This window comes from Stigmatopora argus, chromosome 7, assembly GCF_051989625.1.
Source record: "Stigmatopora argus isolate UIUO_Sarg chromosome 7, RoL_Sarg_1.0, whole genome shotgun sequence".
Classification (NCBI taxonomy): domain Eukaryota; kingdom Metazoa; phylum Chordata; class Actinopteri; order Syngnathiformes; family Syngnathidae; genus Stigmatopora; species Stigmatopora argus.
The window spans coordinates 1683754-1704551 of NC_135393.1; the positions used below are offsets into that span (position 1 = coordinate 1683754).

Genomic DNA, 20798 nt, shown 5'->3' on the forward strand with positions numbered 1-20798 from the left:
ACGCCCGTCTCTTCTGGACCTGGTACTCACGTGCTACCCGTCGTCGGTATCGTCTCTCAACATCCTCCCGCCGCTCTCCATGTCTGACCATGTGGTGCTCAAGTTCAACTGGCACGCAACAATTCCGGCCTTACAGAGTGAGATGCTTCCGAAGAGAAGGTTTTCTGCCCTGAATCATCACGCACTGGCGGAGGCTTCCGAGGCTGTTGACTGGGCTTCCTTCATGGAGACCACTTCAGTCGGCGAGCTGTGGACATTGTTGAAACAATCCATACTCCGGGTGACGGAGCGTTCAGTACCATTGTCGATGCCACGGCACCAGAAGCACAAACCCTGGGCGACGCAAAAGGTGAAGCGGGAACGGACTCTCAGAGATGTTGCTTGGCGCGAATTCCAGGAACGAGGCACGGCGGCAGCATATGAGGTCTACAAGCAGCAACGTAATAGAGCAGTGTTCACTGAAAGGCAAGAGCGGAGCAATTATGAACTGAGGTTAGCGCAGTCATCTCGTGCAAACCCCAAACGCTTCTTTGCCCATGTTCAAGCCAACAAACGTCTACACAATCAAGTGGTTAAACTCAAGGATGCTGATGGAGTCGGTGTCACGGATGCAGAGGGGCAAAGTTCTCTTTTTGCTCGGGTGTTCGCAGGCATTTACAAAGCCAATGATGGGCGACCAGCACCTCCATTTGCTCGGGATGTTCCCCCAATGCCTGCAGTTGCCATTACACCTCCTGAAGTCTACCGAGCCTTGATGTGTCTGGACGCCACTAAAAGCCATGGTCCTGATCAATGTTCCCTCTAATTTTTCGTTGGTCTGAGCAGAAAGCCAACCTCCCTGAGCGCACTGAGTACCAGTGTGAGCGACATCATCGGTACTCGGATGATTCGCCTAAAGACGTTTCGCCGACGGACGTTTGACAGACGGGCAGGTCGCCGACTGGACGTTCCGCCGAACGTTCATTTCGCCGAAACGGGATTCGCGCGCTCGCCCCGCCCCCGGATCGTGTGTGTACAAGTTTTTCAACCTCGGCCCGCGGGCCATATACGGCCCGTTAGGATTTTTAATCCGGCCCGCCGCCGGTGTTGTCCAAATTATAGTAAAAATCAATGTTAGTCTACCATCAATGGCAGCCCGGGAATAAGCACTCTTGGGCGGGCAGATGTAGCAGAACCGAGCCGTAAAATGACAGCAATCGGGTCAAATCCATCCTAAAACAGCATTTAATGATTAAATACAAATACTGGAGCTCTTTGGACATCAGAACCGAGCCCAGGGAAGTGAATTCCTCGGTAAAATGTCGTGATGATATCGCGATGGAGGCAAAAAAACGTCTATATACGTCCATTCACCAAACAGCTCAAAATGCTCTCAAATTCGGTCAAATCCAGCCGAAAACAGCGTTTAATGATTAAATACAAATACTGGAGCTCTTTGGACATTAGAACCGAGCCCAGGGAAGTGAATTCCTCGGTAAAATGTCGCGATGATGTCGCGATGGAGGCAAAAAAATGTCCATATACGTCCATTCACCAAACGGCTCAAAATGCTCTCAAATTCGGTCAAATCCAGCTGAAAACAGCGTTTAATGATTAAATACAAATACTAGTATTTGTATTTAATCATTAAACGCTGTTTGAACGAACGTTCATTCGGAGACCTGTCCGTCTGTCAAACGTCCGTCGGCGAAACGTCTTTAGGCGAATCATCCGGTCACGACATCATCATTGCTCGCTATGGGCACACTAGTATCACACCTGCCACAAGCAGGTGCATGTCAATGTTCCCTCTAATTTTTCATGTAAAACATGCTGTAAAACACGAAAAACATAAGTGGACAGAGCTACTGCCACTGGCTGCCGCTTAAACGGCGCCATCATGAAGAAAGGGGTTAAAAAAAAAATCCGTTTTTTTTTTACTGCGCGCCATAGGATTGCTGCTGCGCAGAGAAGACGAGAGTAGTGCGCAATTGCGCACGCGCGCAGCTTAGAGGGAACAGTGGTCCTGATGGTATTCAGCACTTCCCCTCGCATATCTCTTCACACTGTCCTTGCAATCAGGTGACATCCCCGAAGACTGGAGACGGGCCGTCATCTGCCCTATCTACAAGAAAGGAGACCGAGAAGACCCGTTGAATTATCGACCGGTCTCCCTCACTTCAGTTATCTGCAAAATGTTCGAATCTATTATCAAAACGTCCATGATGGCCCATCTCCAGAACGCAGCGGTGATCTCCGATAGTCAGCATGGCTTCGTGTCCAAGAGATCCTGCCTCACCAACTTGCTGATGATGGAGGAATGGGTCACTCAATTAATGGACGATCGACAAATTGCCGACCTGGTCTTCCTGGACTTCGCCAAGGCGTTTGATTCGGTCAACCATCGCTTGCTACTCCGCAAGTTGGAAGCGTATGCGATTCACCCAGCGGTCGTGAGGTGGATTGATGCGTTTTTGGCTGGCCGCACCTTTCAAGTACAAGTCAACGGCATACTCTCGGAGACTCACAACGCCCCCAGCGGTGTCCCCCAAGGCTCCGTTCTTGGACCACTGTTGTTTGTGGTGTTTGTAAACGACCTGCCAGAGCACATCTCCCAGCGGGTTCTCCTCTTTGCTGATGATATGAAGCTCGTTGCTACCCGGAGTGACTACGAGGACCTGCGTAGGTGCCTTCATCACGTGTGGAGATGGTCGAACCTGTGGGACCTGCAGCTCAACATCACGAAATGCAGTCATTTGGCTATTGGGGCTCCTGATGCACCTCTCGATTTTGAACCGGGACGCCTGGAACTGCAACGATCTCAACGGTGCAAAGATCTGGGCATCATTGTCGATGCCACGTTCAAACCAACGGCCCAATGCATCCAATCAGCCAACAAAGCTCGCGGAGTGCTGTTCCTGATGTTCCGGTCCTTTGCCATCATCACCGCAGACATCTTCCTTCCGCTGTATGTTTCCCTGGTGAGGCCCATTCTCGACTATGGGGTCCAAGCCGCATCACCGTACCTCGCCAGGGACATCCAGCATCTGGAGCGGGTCCAGAGGCTTGCAACGAGGATGGTCCGCGGCCTCAGCTTAATGTCCTACGAGGAAAGATGCCAGCGACTCAATCTGCCGACCCTTGAGGCTAGGCGTCTGCGAGGGGACCTGATACTGGCCTACAACATCCTCCATGGTATCTACAACATGCCCCGCGATCTCTTCTTCATGCCCGCACCTGACCGTGGTCTGAGGGATCATCCGTGGAAGCTGTATCCTCGCAGGTTCCGGTTAAATCGGCGAAAGGGTGCTTTTTCGGTGCGCATCGCCGGTCCTTGGAACCGGCTTCCGCAGAGTGTGGTTGAGAAACCGACGGTCGCTCAGTTCAAGAGGGCTCTGGATGACGTGTTGGCCGTGAACCAGTGACAACACCGCGTTTTTGTTTACACACTTCTTGTATCTTCGTTACATGGCCCTTAGCCTTGTGCTTTTTCTTGCCAATAAATTGAATTGAATTGAATTGAATTAATACTCCCACGCCAGACGTCACCAAATACATTCCTTATATCCACACAAGGGTTAATTATATAAACTCATAACAGCTTTTTACGAGAGGAGGGGAAACTAGGAAGACAAGCACACACACGCACTTATACAAACCCACCAAAATTCCAACAAAACGTGTCAGTACCCCCTCCCCTTTTAGGGATGAATCCTAGACGTCCCAAAATCCAAAACCCCAATATCGAAACAAATGGGAGGGAGGCGGGGGGCCCAAAGGAGGGCAAACGTGCTGTCCAAAACATGAAAAAAAAAGAATCCCCAGTAGGGAGGTTGTCCCGGCCGGCCTGCAAAGAAGCGGCAAACTGATCCTTCAGTGGGTCATCCCGGCCGCCCCGCAAAAAAGCGGCGAGCAGGCCCTGCAGGCAGTCGTCCTGGCCGGCTCGCAAAGAAGTGGCAAGCAAGCCCTTCAGGGGGTCGTCCCAGCCAGCCCGCAAGAAAGCGGGGAGCAGGACCTTTGGGAGGTCGTCCAGGCCGGCCCACAAGGAAGCGGCGAGCTGGCCCGTCGGGAGGTCATCCAGTCAGGTCCACTAGGCAGTAGCGGTGCGTCTTGCCCTGGATAGTCCATGCAGAGGTTAGAGCGAGGTGGCGGAGCGACTCACCAAACACTGAGGCGATACTGCCGGAAGCATCGACCAGGGAGCCTGAAGGCTGATTGCCTCCAGAGTCACATCGTCGTCTCCGCCCCTGGCCTCCATGTCCACGTCAAATGGGTGGCCTTCCTTTGCCTCCCATGTTTTCGCCGTCTTCGGCCTCCAACTTTTCGCCGTCGGGGTCTCACGCACACTCTAGTCAATGCACATTCAATCACGGCGACCAGGGACGGGTCGATGAAACACTCATTGCCCCCGAATCAATGAGAGCGGTAGCTTCTAAGTTCTTGTCCCCAAAAGATACTACTGTGGGCAGTTGCAGCCTATTACTAAACTGCTGCTGTCCCAAATCCCCCGACGTGCCGGGCGGGGACTCCGTTAAGTGCTGAAGTCGTTGGGAGTCTTTGCCCTCTCTTCCCCGGTGCGAAAAACCTTGTGAGGTTTAGAAGCGTGAGCGCAGCGCGTCACAGCTGGCCACCAGGTGGCCCGGGAAGCCGTAGTATAAGCACAAGCCAGCTCCCTTTCTCCTCTGTTGCTCCGCTGATGGAAGACGTCCACCGCTGAGTTGCATGGGATCCTCTGTCGTCGAGTTAGAGGACCGCTCCAGTGCCGAGATCAACGGGGATACGGCAGCGCCGTCCACCCCCGCAGCTGTGGTGTAGTTCCCCGTAGATGGTCTCTTGTTTGCTTTTTTTATTCATAAGGGAAGTAAGTATTATTAAGGCTAAACCACCAGTCTTTTGTTTTGAAACAAATCTCCCACTTGTTCTGAAGGAAGTGGAAGTACTACACAGCACTGGTAAGTCTTATCAATATGCCTGCTTGGGTTAAGTGGAAAATGGATGCCAATTTGGATGAAACTTCTAATAAGAAACCCAGACACTCGCAGAAGTTAAAACGCACGTAGAACGACTCAAACACAAAGTGAGGGTACTCAGGAGGAACAACTTGGACACTAAGCTTCTGGTAACCTATAGAGAGCCACTGTGGAGAGCATCCTGGCATACTGCATTACAGTGTGGTACGCTGGAAGCACAGCAGCAGACAGAAAAGCCATGCAGAGAGTGATCAACACCGCCCAGAATATCATCGGTTCCTCCCTGCCCTCACTGGATGACATTGCCAGCCCTCGCTACCTCAGCAAAGCCAGGAACATTGTTAGGTACCCATACCACCCTGGTCACAACCTGTTCCATCTGCTGCCCTCTGGCAGACGCTACAGGTCTCACAAAAGACAGAAAAATAGACTTAGGGACAGATTTTTTTCCCACAGCCATCAGGGCTTTGAACTTTTATTAGCACGACACACAATCCCTTCTGTGCAATAACTTCGGGGTGTACAATAACAATGTGCAATATCTTAGATTGTGCAATATTTTAGAAATTACCTTGCCCGGACGTGACTTTTTATGTTTTTACTGGGGAAACGCACTTTGTGGAGTAGCACCACCAATTGTGTTTTACGCAGCTGTGTATCCTGACAATAAAGGCTTTTGATTTGATTTGATTTTGACTTCTGCCGATGCGGGAGCTACTTCCAAGCTTCTTCACGCTACTGTGTCACAGTTGCAGACGTCACACCCCCAGTCTCTTCTTATCTCTGGTGGTTTTAACCATGCTTCCTTGGCTTCTACTCTCCCCACCTTCACTCAGTATGCAAAATGCCATACCCAGGCACCACAATTCTCCAGTAAGACAAAGGAAATAGTGTTCGATTTCCAGAAGAAGCCCCAACAGACAGGGAACAAACATTGAAATCGTGGATAATTTTAAGTACCTGGGTGTTCACCTCAACAAGAAACTGGACTGGTCCACAAACACAGATGCATGTACAAGAGGGACCAGGGCCGCCTCCGCCTACTGAGGAGACTACGGTCCTTTGGAGTGTGCAGGACACCGCTGAGGACCTTTTATTGCCACTAAATTTTCGCTGTCGCCAGCATAGTAAAACACTTTTTCAATCTTATTTCTTAATCGTTCCTACATTGTTCGCATAAATAAATGGAACAACTAATGTACATAACTTTGCTATTTCCTCTTTCATAATCATTCATCTCTCATACGTTCTAAATGACAGGAATTGCACCCTTCACGCCAGCATCCTTTGTCTCCTTGCCTGACCTGCGCCAGTCCTATCCGCCATGGCAGGCGCTTTGGCAGTTTGACAGTGCCTGAGGAGCAACGCGAAGCTGCCTTAAAAAGTGCATTTACTGGTGAGTAATATAAGGCTTTGAAATATGTTTCAAAACCATAAATTAGCTATATTCAATATTTACAAAATTAATAACATATGACTACATTTAATCTTATCTTGGGGACATATTAAATTGGCATTTGCTTGTGTTTTTAATAGTAGATCAAGAGAAGGATGGTGTTCCTCTCAGCAGGACCATTTCCATGCCTGTAGATATTGCTGGTAAGGTTTTTGGTTGTTGTATTTGTTTTAACTCATAAAATTGTATGGAAACAATGTGCCCCCGTGGAAAGAGTTATATAGCTTCGTAAATTAATGCATTTTAAAGATGCATACAATATACTATATTTTTATACTAGGGATGCCCGATTGCATAATTGTGCATGTGAGTCCGAGTCATCTGATTTTGAGAAACTGCTGATAGCAAGTCTCGATCCTATACCTTGGAAATGTATTAGGGAGGTGAAATAAAGCACATCCAAATGTATATAATGATACATACATACTGTGATCCTTCACAACTTCGTGGCTTCAGTACATAACGTATTTTTTATTTTTTATGTTTAGTAAACAAAATCATAAAAATTTAAAATTTCACGCCGAAACTCGCGAGTGGAAGACGGGATAAAAATGGCAGAAGTTGTTGTTGTTCAGAACTTGAGTTGAGGATGGTGACAAATCTTGGGAAGAAACTCTCCTTGAGTCTGTTTGTCTTGGCCATTATGGCTCTGTGGCAACTTCCAGAGGGCATCAGTTTGACGTCCTGGGAGCCGGGATGCGTATTGTCTTAAAATGCTCTCGGTCCTTGTAAGCCACACTGTGAACACCAGGTACTTATCACCACCTTTTATTGAGAGACCAGGAGGTCACAAGCAAATGGCAGAGGAAAGGAAAGAAGGGTGCAAGAAAACAAATTAACATAAAATACATGAAGGCTTCAAAGCCCATAATAACGAAGACTAATTAGACAGAATCTTTCTAATCTAATCACTAATATATGTATATGTGGTGCAAAAAAGCTCAAATGTTAAATGTGTGCACAATTACTCCAACATTTGTACCCAGTCTGTTTGCCTAACCCTGTTAATATACAGTTATTAAATTCACCTCAACTCTGTTAACCTATGACCCTATGGCCAGATTTGATTAATCCCACTATATAAAATTCACATTTGAGTTTTTTCTCGCTCAAGGAAAACGTGCATGAAAGTACACGCATTTAGAATGGAATCAAATGTTTAATTTAATTCCATCTGTGCAGGTCTACAGAAAGGTCGTAAATCAGACTTTGACATGGCATATGAAAGGGGGCGGATCTCCTTGTCTGCAGAAGATGGCACCACCCCGCATGGCTTTACTCGGGTCAGTGTGCAGTACAGTATACCTTTCATTAGTGCTAAATGTATTTCTTTTTATCCCGATAATGAAAAATAAATGATGCTATTATAGTTACCCTAGCTTTAACAAAGTCAGTTTAACAATATAGATGACCTCACAAGTAGCAAGTGAGGCTAATCAAACTTTGTTAGCATCATGACAGTCCATTTGCCAGGACCAGCGGGAGAGGAAGGTGACAGTTGATGAGGTTCCCTCAGGGGTCTATCTGTATCCAGAGGAAGAGGCAGGGGTTGACAATATTTTCACAACCGTAACCTGCCGATCCAATTCAGCATTGTTTGAGGAAGCTCAGAAAGAGGTCCTTAAACTCATGCAAATTAAGGTATGTGTGTTGCTTTGTGATTTCCCATTATTTCCCACAGGGTTACCAGTTCTGAACATTCAGTCACAGACTAATTTTATTTGCAAATGAATCTGAGAAAAATAACGTTGTTCTGCAATGTGGTAGTCTATGGATTGAGAAACAAGTCACTTTCTGGATGAATGAGCAAAATCACAAATTCCCTGTAGCATCTGACTACAGATTAACATGCTGAGGGCAGGTCAGTCAGGAGGCCTCCTGCTAGAATTTGTACAATACTCTGCAGTAAAAAAACACAAAAAAACACTAACACATGAAGGTTTTCCGACTGACGCAAAAAGAAAGCATTCTGTGAGTGGATTAGGCTTCACTTTTTCTCAAGCTTTATTTGAATCAAATCAAAAAAGGATTGGGAAAGAGATTTGATAATGTTCCCTGTTTTTTATTATTATTAAGTTCACTCATTTTTTAAATTACATCTTTCAATGCTAGGACCCCTCCCTGTTGAATGATAAAGTTACTTTACATCACGCTAAAGCTGGAGCTGTGTTGGCCAGACAGGGAGACCAGGTTAGTATTACTATTTGAAATGAGTAGTCTATAGTAGGGATGTCATTTATTTTTGTTTTTTACTTCCATCCAGTAAAAATATTGCAAAAACAATATTTTATATATGAAAGTATGTGAATTAAAGTGAGACCTGGTGGTACAGAAGCTACAACCAGGGCTCACTTTAATAAGAAATGCTCTATTTTACACCATGCTCTACTGCTCTATATGCTATTTTACCCTGTCTATCTGTTCCATTAGTTTCTTTAGAGAAATTATGTCATTCAGCAGACTTGTTTGTATAGTGTTTTGATTTACTGCAGTCGAAAAAAAAATCAATGGCGCTGAAAACACATGCTACAACTACTCCGATCGGGACATCTCTTGTCTATAGTATAAAAAAATAATATTGGTACACAAAGTTAAGGGCGGCCCGGCGGGTGAGTGGTTAGCGCATCAGCCTCACAGTGGGGGACCTAGGTTCAAATCCAGGTTGGTCCACCTGTGTGGAGTTTGGATGTTATCCCCGGGCCTGCATGGGTTTTCCCTGAGTTCTCCAGTTTCCTCCCACATTCCAAAGACATGCATGGTAGGCTGATTGGACGCTCTAAATTGAATGGTTGTTTGTCCCCTTGTGCTCTGCGATTGGCAGGCCGCCAATTCAGGCTATCCCCCGCCTCTAGCCCGAAGTCTGCTGGGATAGGCTCCAGCACCCCCCGCGACCCTAGTGAGGATAAAGCGATTCAGAAAATGAGATGAGACAAAGTTAATTCAAATGATGTATATGTCTTTTTCTCATTCTCTCTGTTCTTCTCTAGGATGTGAGTCTGCACTTTGTCCTGTCTGGTTGCCTTCATGTCTATCAGCGGATGATAAATAAGCAAGAAGCTATCTGCCTGTTTGTGACTCACCCAGGGGAGATGGTGGGACAGCTCGCTGTGCTTACTGGAGAGCCTCTAATTTTTACCATCAAGGCTATACGAGACTGCACTTACCTTAAAATATCTAAATCCAATTTCTATGAGTAAGTTTTTTTTACTCAACATACATCTTTTAAAAGCAAGCAAACAAGCAGGTTTAATTAGTGTCTTGCAAGTACAGTGGTACCTCTACTTACGAATTAATCAGGGTACGAAAAGTTTCAATGGAAAATTTTTGTTCCAAGACACTATGTATATTTCAAGTTACAAAACACAAAATCTAAAAAAAATGAAACCCCCAACTCTAAATACACTTCCTAAATCCTGTATTTTATTTTGAAATTGGCATGAAACAGCTGCTCTCTCAAAGCCTCGCTGGCCGCCCATGGACTATCACCTATCACCGCTGGCCTCCCATTGCCACGGAGTGACCTGCATCTCGATGGTGATTTTGTGTGCCTTCAACCGCCATTTGTCGTCATAGAGTTTACCATGGTGTTTCGTGGGTTTTTGGGGACTTTGCAACTCTATTTTTCATCATAGGACCCTAGAAAATTAAGTTCTTTTGAATTCATAATTTTAAGTTTTTTTTTAAAGTTGTGTGTTCGTTTCTATTGTCAGTTGCCAAAATGTGCATCCTCTCACACCTAGGCACTCGCCTTTCAAAATGAACAGAAAATGTTTTTGCATCTGTTAGTTATTCATTTGTAAATACATAATTTTATTTTCGAATAAGTTGCTCACATATTTCATGCATAGTTATGAAACCACTTTTGGAACAAATTAATTTCATAAGTAGAGGCTGAGGGGTTAGCGCGTCGGCCTCACAGTTCTGTGGTCCTGGGTTCAAATCCAATCGCAGTGGAATTTTATGTCATATATAATTTTAAACTAATAATATCAAACCTGCAAATTTAGTAAAAACATTTATTTTATTTTGACATCCCAACATAAAATTTTATTGAGTGATTACATTTAAATGAGGCGGCCCAGAGGGTGAGTAGTTAGCGCCTCACCCTCACAGTTCTGGGGTCGTGGTTTCGAATGCAGGTCACTCCACCAGTGTGGAGTTTGCAGGTTCTCCCCAGGCCCGCCTGGGAATCCTCCGGGTACTACAGTTTCCTCCCACATTCCAAAGATATGCTTGGTAGTCTGGTTGTACACGATAAAAATTGCCCCTCGGTATGAGTGAGCGTGAATGTTTGTCTCCACATGCCCTACGATCGGCTGGCCAACATGTCAGGGCCCCCCCTTTTTTAAATTAATATCTGACAAGTGATCGTACGTTTTTGGTTTTCTGTCCAATAATTTCAGAGCTTGCTGATAAACAGTATCAATTGGTTTTAGCGTTGTCTTGCAGAACAATGACCAACTTGTTAGGCAGTAAGACGTGATATGATCATTGGGTCAAAATACAGTTTTGCTGACTCAGGAGTTAGATTGTTTCTAATGAACCTAAAGTTGGACAAATTAAATTAAATTCTAGTGTTTTTTTAAATCTCGTTTAAAGAGAAGCTGTGAGTCAAGAGTGATTCCTAGGTATTTAAATGATTGGACTGAATTGATTACATGACCTTAGACAAAAAAAATTGGGATCATTGACAGTTGTCGCTCTTTTTGCGAAGTACATACAGACAATCTTAGATATGTTTAAATACATTTGGGATTTTTCAAAACAGTTAGCCTCTGTCACTTTTCGAGCAGTATGTTTTTTTAATCTTTCTCGAAGGACAACAGCTTGGCAGATCAATTATGAGAGATTCTTTGTGATGGTTTAGAAATGTTACATCCATACTAAATGCATCTTTTGCTTTGGAGCGTTTCAGATCAGACACACCTTTCTTAAATTGACTGTGAAACTATGTGCAAATTAAGAATGTGTTAATCGGTGTTCAGTTGTGTTGGCGGGTGATCTGAGGGATCTTGCTAGGTATCAGTTCTTTAACGGAGTCAATAAAATAATCATTTAAAGTTGTAGCAATGTCCTTTAGATCACATGTGTCAAACCGATTCCGCCGAGGGCCGTAGTGGGTCCTGGTCTTTGTTCCAACCGATCCAGTGCCGACATTTTAACCAATCAGGTGTCTTCTAAAATAAGTAGCACCTGACTTTAATTAACTGATTACACTTGCAAAAGGTATCCTCTTGTTGAGTTGGAATGAAAACTTGCACCCACTGCGGCCCTTTGAGGACCGGTTTGACACCCCTGCTTTAGATCATGGATGATTTTCGCCTTCAATTGTAATTCCCTTTTATTTCTCTGTGCGTGAAACTATTTCCTGTCAGTTTCTTAATGTTTTTCCAGAGCTCTTTAGTGTTTCCTTTCTCAGTACTAATTAATAATAATAATAATAATCGGACATAGGCTTTGTCAACTTTACCCAGCTGCGTATCACGAAATTGGTAGTGCTTCTCCACAAGGTGCGCTTTCCAGGCAAAAGGCCCAAATAAGTGATAATTTCAGACTCGTTGGCATTCCGCCGTGATGGATACATCGCATTACCCCTCGAGCGCCCTCGCAGATGCCAACAAAGAAAGAAAAGAAACGGATCATTTACCTCCCACTGTCTCCTCACTTATCTTCAGTCAGTCAGTAGGAGGCAGATCACCCTGAAGTTATTACACAGAAGGGATTGTGTGTCGTGCTACCGCAAGTTCAGAGCCCTGATGGCTGTTGGAAAAAAACTCCTTAAGCCTATTTGTCCGTACTTTGTGAGACCTGTAGCGTCTGCCAGAGGGCAGCAGCTGGAACAGGCTGTGACCAGGGTGGTATGGGTCCCCGACAATGTTCCCGGCTCTGCTGAGGTAACGAGGGCTGGCAGTGAGGGCAGAGAGCAGCCGACGATCCTCTGGGCAGTGTTAATCACTCTCTGCATGGCCTTTTTGTCTGCTGCCGTGCTTCCAGCGTACCACACTGTAATGCAGTATGCCAGGATGCTCTCCACAGTGGCTCTATAGAAGGTCACCAGAAGCTTAGTGTTCAAGTTGTTCCCCCTGAGTACCCTGAGGAAATGGAGTCGTTTATGGGCCTTCTTCACTACTGCCGTGGTGTATGTAGACCAGGAGAGCTTTTCCGTGACGTGGACCCCCAGGAATTTAAAGGACTGGACCCTGTCTACACATACTCCATTTATGAGGAGTGGGGCCAGATCTGTGCTGTTTTCGAAAGTCCAGGATTATTTCTTTAGTTTCGTGGTGTTCAGTGTGAGATTGTTCACCGAGCACCACAAAGACAGTTTGTTGACCTCATCTCTGTAGGCCGACTCATCCCCTCCTGAGATGAGTCCGACCACAGTGGTGTCATCATTTTCTGCAATAACAATGTGCAATATCTTAGATTGTGCAATATTTTAGAATTTACCTTGCCCGGACGTGACTTTTTATATTATTATTTAGGTTTTTACTGGGAAAACTTTGGGGAGTAGCACCACCAATTTCGTTATACGCAGCGGTGTATAATGACAATAAAGGCTTTCGATTTTGATTTAATTAAAAATGTGCTTTTGATTCTTACAGTATCTCAGAAATACCACTTGTGATGATTTTTCTTAAGATTTACCCTTCAAAGTAACACATTTGTACTCCCTTTTATAACCATGAATATGGTGGTGAAAATTGGGAATCTGGGGGCAGCTTATACGCAAGAAATTCAAAAATTTCAAGGCAACTTTCAGGGTGCAGCTTATATGCGAGTAAATGCGGTAATATAATCCGAAGAAAAGGCACAACACTATTTGTATTATCGATGCGTCGTTCTTCTACGGTGAAATTTTGCTTCTTCTGCGTTGGGTGCCACCCATTGCAGAGAAGAAGTGATGTCCTGACTTCTGACATTTTTCACCACCATTTTACATCTCCTGTCTTCCGCTTACAAGTTTCAGCGTGGATTTTGACATTTTCATGAACTTTTTTTATACTTAAGATAAAAAAAACTGCGCTACTGAAGCCACGATAGTTGAAACTGCGAAGTGGTGAAGGATCAAAGTAATAGGCAAAAACAAGACACGGAAACACACACATTAACCGTCTGTATAAATCTTAAGCTCCTCAGTTTGCTTCAGGAGAGGGACGACCATTCATGCGCAGACTCATACGTATGGGCAATTTAAAGTGTCCAACCAGCCTACCATGCATTTTAATGTGGTAGGAAGCCGGAGTACCCACAGAAAACCCACGCAAGCCCAGGAAGAACTTATGCATTTGTGTTCCACAAACAAACATTTTTCCCCTTTTCTCTTTAACCAATTAACCAATTAAAATAATTTTAAACAATGCATACATCATCTGAAGGCTACTTGAGCATTAAATATGAAAAAGGTGAAAACCCCAGTCAGTTTTTTTCACTGCTGATTAGAGCCCATTGAAAACATCAATATGGTCCAAAATGACTCATCTTGCGCTGTTACCACGTTTTTAAGACAAAGTAATCAATCAGTCACCTGTAAGATTTTTCAGAACGGTGGTAACTCGAAAGATATTTTAGTGTAGAATCTGAAAAAGGAACACCATAACCCTGCATTTTCTGTAGACCGTTCTTTGCTCTTATTCTTAAATGAATGTAATATTTAGTAAAATTTGAAATGGGATTTGAGCAGGTGAACTGTGCTACTGTGCGTCCAAGCACGATTAGTACAAGCCAGGGTACGGCTGCTAACTGCTGCCGACTAGTGGACATGATGGGAAGCCTGGCAATCTATCTGTTATTTCCACTAAAAACACAAGTGCAGATACGAGAATCTTGTAATGGAATATCACGGTATATTGCAGAATCAATTATTTTAAAACACATTTAATGTACAGTAATTATGGAAACTAGCCATATTAAGGACTATTAAAATCTTGAACTAAAATACAATATAAAGACTTTTATAAGCAATGTACTGTAAAAAAATGTGGTTACACTGCACAGGATTATGAGAGAGCAACCGAGCGTGGTATTGAGCGCAGCCCACACCGTGGCCATCCGAATGTCACCATTTGTCAGGCAGATGGACTTCGCTATTGACTGGATGGCTGTAGAAGCGGGTAGAGCCCTCTACAGGTACCCATGTCCAACTGTTACAGGTTGACCAGCATCAATGCATTTTCACTATAGTATATATATTTTTTTATATTAAGTGACCATATTTTCCAGACTATAAGTCACACTTTTTTCATTGTTTGGCAGGGCCCGTGACTAATACTCAAGTGCGACTTATGTTTATTTTTTATTCTCTGACCATCCGCAGCCTGTTAAGTTCGGTTTTTGGGCTATAGTTATATGAAAAATGTTTACGTTAACAGATGCCTATTTAGCCTGCTTTTCTGAATTTAACTATTGTTACTTTAAAATATTTGTTCGTCGTTTCTGATAAGAGAAAATAAAAAAAATCCCCTCACCAAAAATGCGACTTAAACTCCAGTGTGACTTACTGACAGAAAATACAGGAGAAGATCCCATAACATAACATGTTTTCTATTTACTCACATATAGACAAGATGATAAATCAGACTGCACTTATATTGTTCTGAATGGACGTCTACGTTCAGTCATCCGCAAAGCAAATGGCAAGAAAGAACTAGTTGGGGAATATGGAAGAGGAGACCTCATTGGAGTGGTAAGACTTCTAAAACCTTGGTTAATAGACAGGATGAAAAAAAGCGCTCACCTTGTATTAAAAATATAAACAGAAAGCAATCATTTGCAAATCATGTTCAACCTGTTTAAATTAATACACTACAAGGACAAATTGATAAACTTAATTGTTTACTGCAAATAATCACTATCATCTCTTCATCTTCCACTTATCTGAGGTCAGGTCGCAGGGGCAACAGCTTCAGCAGGCAAGCCCAGACTTCCCTTTTCCCTGCCCCTTCATCCTGCTCTTTCTGGAGAATCCTAGGGCATTTCTGGGCGTGTGCGGTCTTTTGGTCGCCGGTCTTTTGGTCGGCGGTCTTTTGGTCGCCGGTCTTTTGGTCGCCCGTTGTCGCGGTCGGGGCGACCAAAAGACCGCGACCAAAAGACCGACGACCAAAAGGCCGGCGACAAAACAAGGTGAAACAACACGGTCTACGCATCAATAAAAGCCAACAATGGCCATGAGCAGTTTCACTGAGCCGACGTGTGTGTATAAGAGTTTGTATGTACATGCGTTGTCCCTTCAAGAAGCTACGTCCGTCAGGGTCTTAGCAAGTTCTCCAACAAAAAACAAAAGTCTGGGAAATTTGGAGCTTTTCTTTAGCCTAATAATTACTAGGGCATTAAGTATGACTAAATAGTAATTCGCAGTTTGTATTTAGGGAATTTGAGCAACGATTTAAATGGTAATTATCACTTATCTTCCGGGGGACCAAAAGACCGGCGACCAAAAGATCGGCGACCAAAAGACCGGCGACCAATTGACCGTGTACCTTTCTGGGCCAGCTGGGAGACAGTCTCCCCACCTTATCTAAGGGGGAGTCCGGACATCCTGTAGAGAAAACACATCACATTTCACTCGCTCGTATCCGGGATCTTGTTCTTTCGGTCATGACCCACAACTCGTGACCACAGATGAGAGTAGGAACCTAGATTAACTGGTAAATAGAGAGCTTTGCCTTTCGGCTAATCTTCTTCACCACGACGGACCAATGCAGAGTCTGCATCACTGCAGACGCCGGACCGATCCGCCTGTTGATCTCCCGCTCCATTTTTCGCTCATGAGCAAGAACCTAAGTTGCCTGAACTCCTTCATTTGGGAAGGACCTCTTCCCTGACCCAGAGAGGGCATGCAACCTTTTTCCGACTGAGGACCATGGTCTCAGATTTGGAGGAGCTGATTCTCATCCCGTCCTCTTCACACTCAGTTGTGAATCGTTCCGGTGAGAGTAGAAAATCATGGCCTGATGAAGCAAACAAAACCACATCATCTGCAAAGAGCAGAGATGCAATACTGAGGCCACCAAAACGGATCCACTTAATGCCACGGCTGCGTCTAAATATTCTGTCCATAAAAGTTATAAACAGAATCGGTGACACCGGGCAGCCTTGTCGGAGTCCAACCCTACCTGAAACGGATCCGACTTACTGCAGGCTACACGGACCAGACTCTGACGCCAGTCATACAGTCATACGGACCCCACATATCAGGGATTCCAGTACCCCATACTCCCGGAGTACCCCCCACAAGAATCCCTGGGAACATGGTCAAACACCTTCTCCAAATTCCCAAAGCAGATGTAGACTGGTTGGGCGAACTCCCATGACCCCTCGAGAACTCTGCCGATGGGTTAGAGTTGATCCACTTCCACGGCAAGGACAAAAACCACAGGTGGTGAGCCCATGGGAAAGTGAACCCACTCAGCCTTTTTGACCTGTGGTCGGCCGGGCCCCATGGCCACCAGGCGCTCACCATTGTGCCCCACCTCCAGGCCTGGCCCATGTTACCCTCGTCCGCGCAAGGTAAAATGCTGTTAAATAATGTTGTTCATCATAAGAGATCTTGATGGCACTACCAAGGGCACACGGCCCAAGGCAAAACAGCTCCTAGGATCATTGGGACACAAACCCCACTACCACGATAAGGTGATGACTCATCGGCAGTTGTACTTAAACAATTAGACAATTTTCTCACGCGTTTGTTCACAAAGAAGTGAACCTCACCCCATCTTTGCTTGTGAATCGCTGAGCAATTCATAGAGGCTCCCTGTTTTCGATAGCCTGTACACCCCTGGAAAGTTGTAAATACTTGTTTGATGACTATTCCTGACTTCTATCTTTTTTGCCACCTGTGCCAGCTCTCTTTAAATTTTCATTTGCCATAAATTTCTAAGTTAGTTATTTCCTAAAAGCAATAAAGTTTGTCAGTTTGAACATGAAATATTAGGTCTTTGTCAAGTATTTAATGAAATATGAGTTTTAAATGATTTGCAAATCATTTTTTTCTGATTTTATATATGTTTGACCCATTGTCCCAACTTCATTAGAATTGGGATTGTACTCCATTTTCCATTTGCTTAAGGTGGAGGCATTGACCAAACAGCCTAGAGCCACTACTGTGCATGCTGTAAGAGACACTGAACTGGTTAAGCTGCCTGAGGGGACACTCAACAATATTAAAAGACGATATCCTCAGGTAAAAGTGGAGTTGGCTTGCAATTGTTTCTGCAGTAATGCTAATGTGGCTGAGGCTTTTTTCAGGTGGTGACGAGATTGATCCACCTACTGGGCCAAAAAATTCTGGGGAACCTTCAACAAGGCCGAGGTCCATTTTCAGGTTAAGTAGTCAGGGTGCAATAGTGAATGGTTTAATGAAGATAGATATTGTAGTAATTGGAAGACAATTTTATGCTAGGGCAGTTTTTAAAACTTCCCCTTTAAAAATCCCACATAAGGCTCAGCCCTGAGTCTGCCCAGCATGACCACCAGTACTGATGTAACCAACCCTGCTAGCAACCTCTCAACTGTGACTGTGTTACCAGTATGTGATGAAGTGCCAATTTATGCGTTCAACATGGAGCTAAGCCATGCCCTCCGTGCAATTGGTGGGTATCAATTATTACTGTTTGATATATTGTAATTCCTTCTGAATTATTGTTTGGGTTATGTTATTTTTCTTCCCATTAAGGTCCAACTTTGTTATTGACCAGTGACATAATCAGAGAGCGACTTGGAGCATCTGCTTTGGACAGGTCAGCATCTTCTCATTAGAGCCCGAGTACACTTCAGTGCGAAGGGCTTGATTGTAATTCTAAGGATTATTCTGAGGGCCTGAGTATATTGTGGTGCTAAGGGCTCAATTTAAAGGATTGATTTGCCTGTTTGCAAGCTGTAACATATTAAAATGTTGACCAAATTTACCAGGTCTTTAGATTCTGGGTGAAATTTGTATATTTTCCCGTTTTCAGAAATTTTGTACAAATCTTGGCTCAACAGCACCTTCTTGAACGTGCAAGAAAAAATTAGGCCACTCAACCTATTTTAACCTACATCTACGAAAATTGGTTGGTCAATAATTTGTGCCAAACTGCACATAAACACGTCTGGGACCATACCTTAACACGAACAAGAATGGCCGTCTTGGCTCAACGTTGGAAAATTACCGTATTTACTCGCATATAAGCTGCCCGCGTGTATAAGCCGCACCCTTAAAATTGACTTAAAATTGGTGAATTTTACAATTTCTTGCGCCATTGCGTCGTGACGTCACGTGTCATGGCGTTGTCAACTTGCAGTTTCGTGCATGTCGTGTTTTTATGCGCATATAAGCCGTACCCTCGATTCAGTCATCATATTTTGTCCGACAAAAGCAGCTTTTATGCGAGTAAATACGGTATGCAATTTTGTGCTGATTTTGGCCGTTTACACAGTCCACATTTGAACAACTCTTTTTCAACCGAGCTAAGAAAATTGGTGGCCCTTTACTTTGCAGACTGCACAAAAAATCTCTAGAAGCCATATTCCAAACCAATCTTGAAGTCGGCCATCCTGGTTTGAAGTTAGAAAAATAATTGATTTTCATCCTTTTCTAGACTCCACATTTGAACGAACTTTTGCTGATCCACATCAAATTTAGGGTGTTGATTTATGAGACTTCCATGATCAAAAGTTTTCAAAACGGTAAATTCACATGCTTGGGTGTGGCATCCATGAGGGATCAAATATCTAGCTGTTTGCCAAGGTGCCAAACTCACTACATTGCCAAACACTCCATGCCTATGTTGAACCATTCTGACCTTTGATATGACCTACAGTTGTCATAATCCTCTTGGTTTTGTAGGTGGGCTTGGCTAACCAGCTCTGTGGCACCTCCTTGAATTATTATTTCATGTTTTGAACAGCCATAACTCAACTGTAACACAATTTATCCGCGCCAAACTTTCTGAGCTCATTAAGAGTCACGCCCTGAACATGCCCTTTGTTATGCTCGAGGGCAGAGGGGGAGCGAAGCAAGGAAGTAGCGCGAGAAGGTACCGTATTTTTACACCTTTAGGGCGCACTGAAAGGTTAAAAATTTTCTCTAAAATGGTCGATTCGCCCAATCGGTCGGTACGCCTTGTCTGTGAACTAAATTAAATTTTTGTATGGCCCTGACCGCTTGAGTGACTGGTTTTATTTCTTGCCGGCACGCTACTTATTGTGATCAACCCAGCGGACGTTCACCCTAAAAATAACCTACCCGCGCATTCCAAGCATTACGGTAAATCCATTCAAAACATCCCAGGGGAGTGGCAGGGCATTTGACTTCCATGTGCCCGCAGCGCTTTTAACCCTCAAAAACACTCGCAATACTCAAAGAAACAGCATATTAGAGCTATACACAGGAAATGCCTGACGTGAATGACAACAGACTGCGGGTGTGAACGCTTGGAAAATGGACTGAAGCCATGGATTGAACACAATTTAACAGCTTTGCTAACGGCTCGGGAGCGATGAATGCCAGATGACCAACATAGTAGTTCGGGCAGGCAGTGTGGCACGAGTTACGTGACAATTTGGAATGAATTGTCGATGCCGATATACAGTGAACCAAATAAGTATTTAGTTAACCACCAATTGTGCAAGTTCTCCTACTTGAAAAGATTAGCGAGGCCTGTAATTGTCAACATGGGTAAGCCTCAACCATGAGAGACAGAATGTGGAAAAAAACCCAGAAAATCACTGTTTGATTTTTAAATAATTTATTTCCAAATTAGTGGAGAATAAGTATTTGGTCACCTACAAACAAGCAAGATTTCTGGCTGTCAGAGAGGTCTTACTTCTTCTAACAAGGTCTAACGAGGTCTCCACTCGTTACCTGTATTAATAGCATCTGTTTTAAAAGACACCTGTCCACAACCTCAGTCTCTCACACTCCAAACTTCATTATGGCCAAGACCAAAGAGCTGTCGAAGGACACCAGAGACAAAATTGCAGACCTGCACCAGGCTGGGAAGACTGAATCTGCAATAGGTACAACACTTGGTGTAAAGAAATCCACTGTGGGAGCAAATATTAGAAAATGGAAGACATACAAGACCACTGATAATCTCCCTCGATCTGGGGCTCCATGCAAGATCTCACCCCGTGGCGTCAAAATGATAACAAGAACGGTGAGCAAAAATCCCAGAACCACACGGGGGACCTAGTGAATGACCTACAGAGAGCTGGGACCACAGTAACAAAGGCTACTATCAGTAACACAATGCGCCGCCAGGGACTCAAATCCTGCACTGCCAGACGTGTCCCCCTGTTGAAGCCAGTACATGGGGGCAGGACGACTGATCTGTGTAAAGGAAAAAATGAATGGGACCATGTATCGAGAAATTTTGAGTGAAAATCTCCTTCCATCAGCAAGGACATTGAAG

The 20798-nt window shown here is 44.4% G+C and overlaps 1 protein-coding gene across 11 annotated transcripts in view; it reads left to right on the forward strand.

The window, feature by feature from the left end:
* The window catches only part of pnpla6 (patatin-like phospholipase domain containing 6), a 118977-nt gene that overhangs the window by 42763 nt on the left and 55416 nt on the right, over positions 1-20798 (forward strand). For 8 of the 11 annotated variants that reach the window (XM_077604359.1, XM_077604352.1, XM_077604351.1 and 5 more), the window contains 12 exons: positions 6210-6345; positions 6486-6548; positions 7588-7688; positions 7879-8046; positions 8518-8595; positions 9393-9598; positions 14404-14535; positions 14968-15091; positions 17474-17587; positions 17653-17728; positions 17847-17996; positions 18080-18143. In XM_077604359.1, coding sequence (XP_077460485.1) covers positions 6210-6345; positions 6486-6548; positions 7588-7688; positions 7879-8046; positions 8518-8595; positions 9393-9598; positions 14404-14535; positions 14968-15091; positions 17474-17587; positions 17653-17728; positions 17847-17996; positions 18080-18143 — 1412 coding nt within the window. The remainder of the gene's footprint in view (positions 1-6209; positions 6346-6485; positions 6549-7587; positions 7689-7878; positions 8047-8517; positions 8596-9392; positions 9599-14403; positions 14536-14967; positions 15092-17473; positions 17588-17652; positions 17729-17846; positions 17997-18079; positions 18144-20798) is intronic. The other 3 variants (XM_077604354.1, XM_077604353.1, XM_077604357.1) reach the window with 2 other exon arrangements.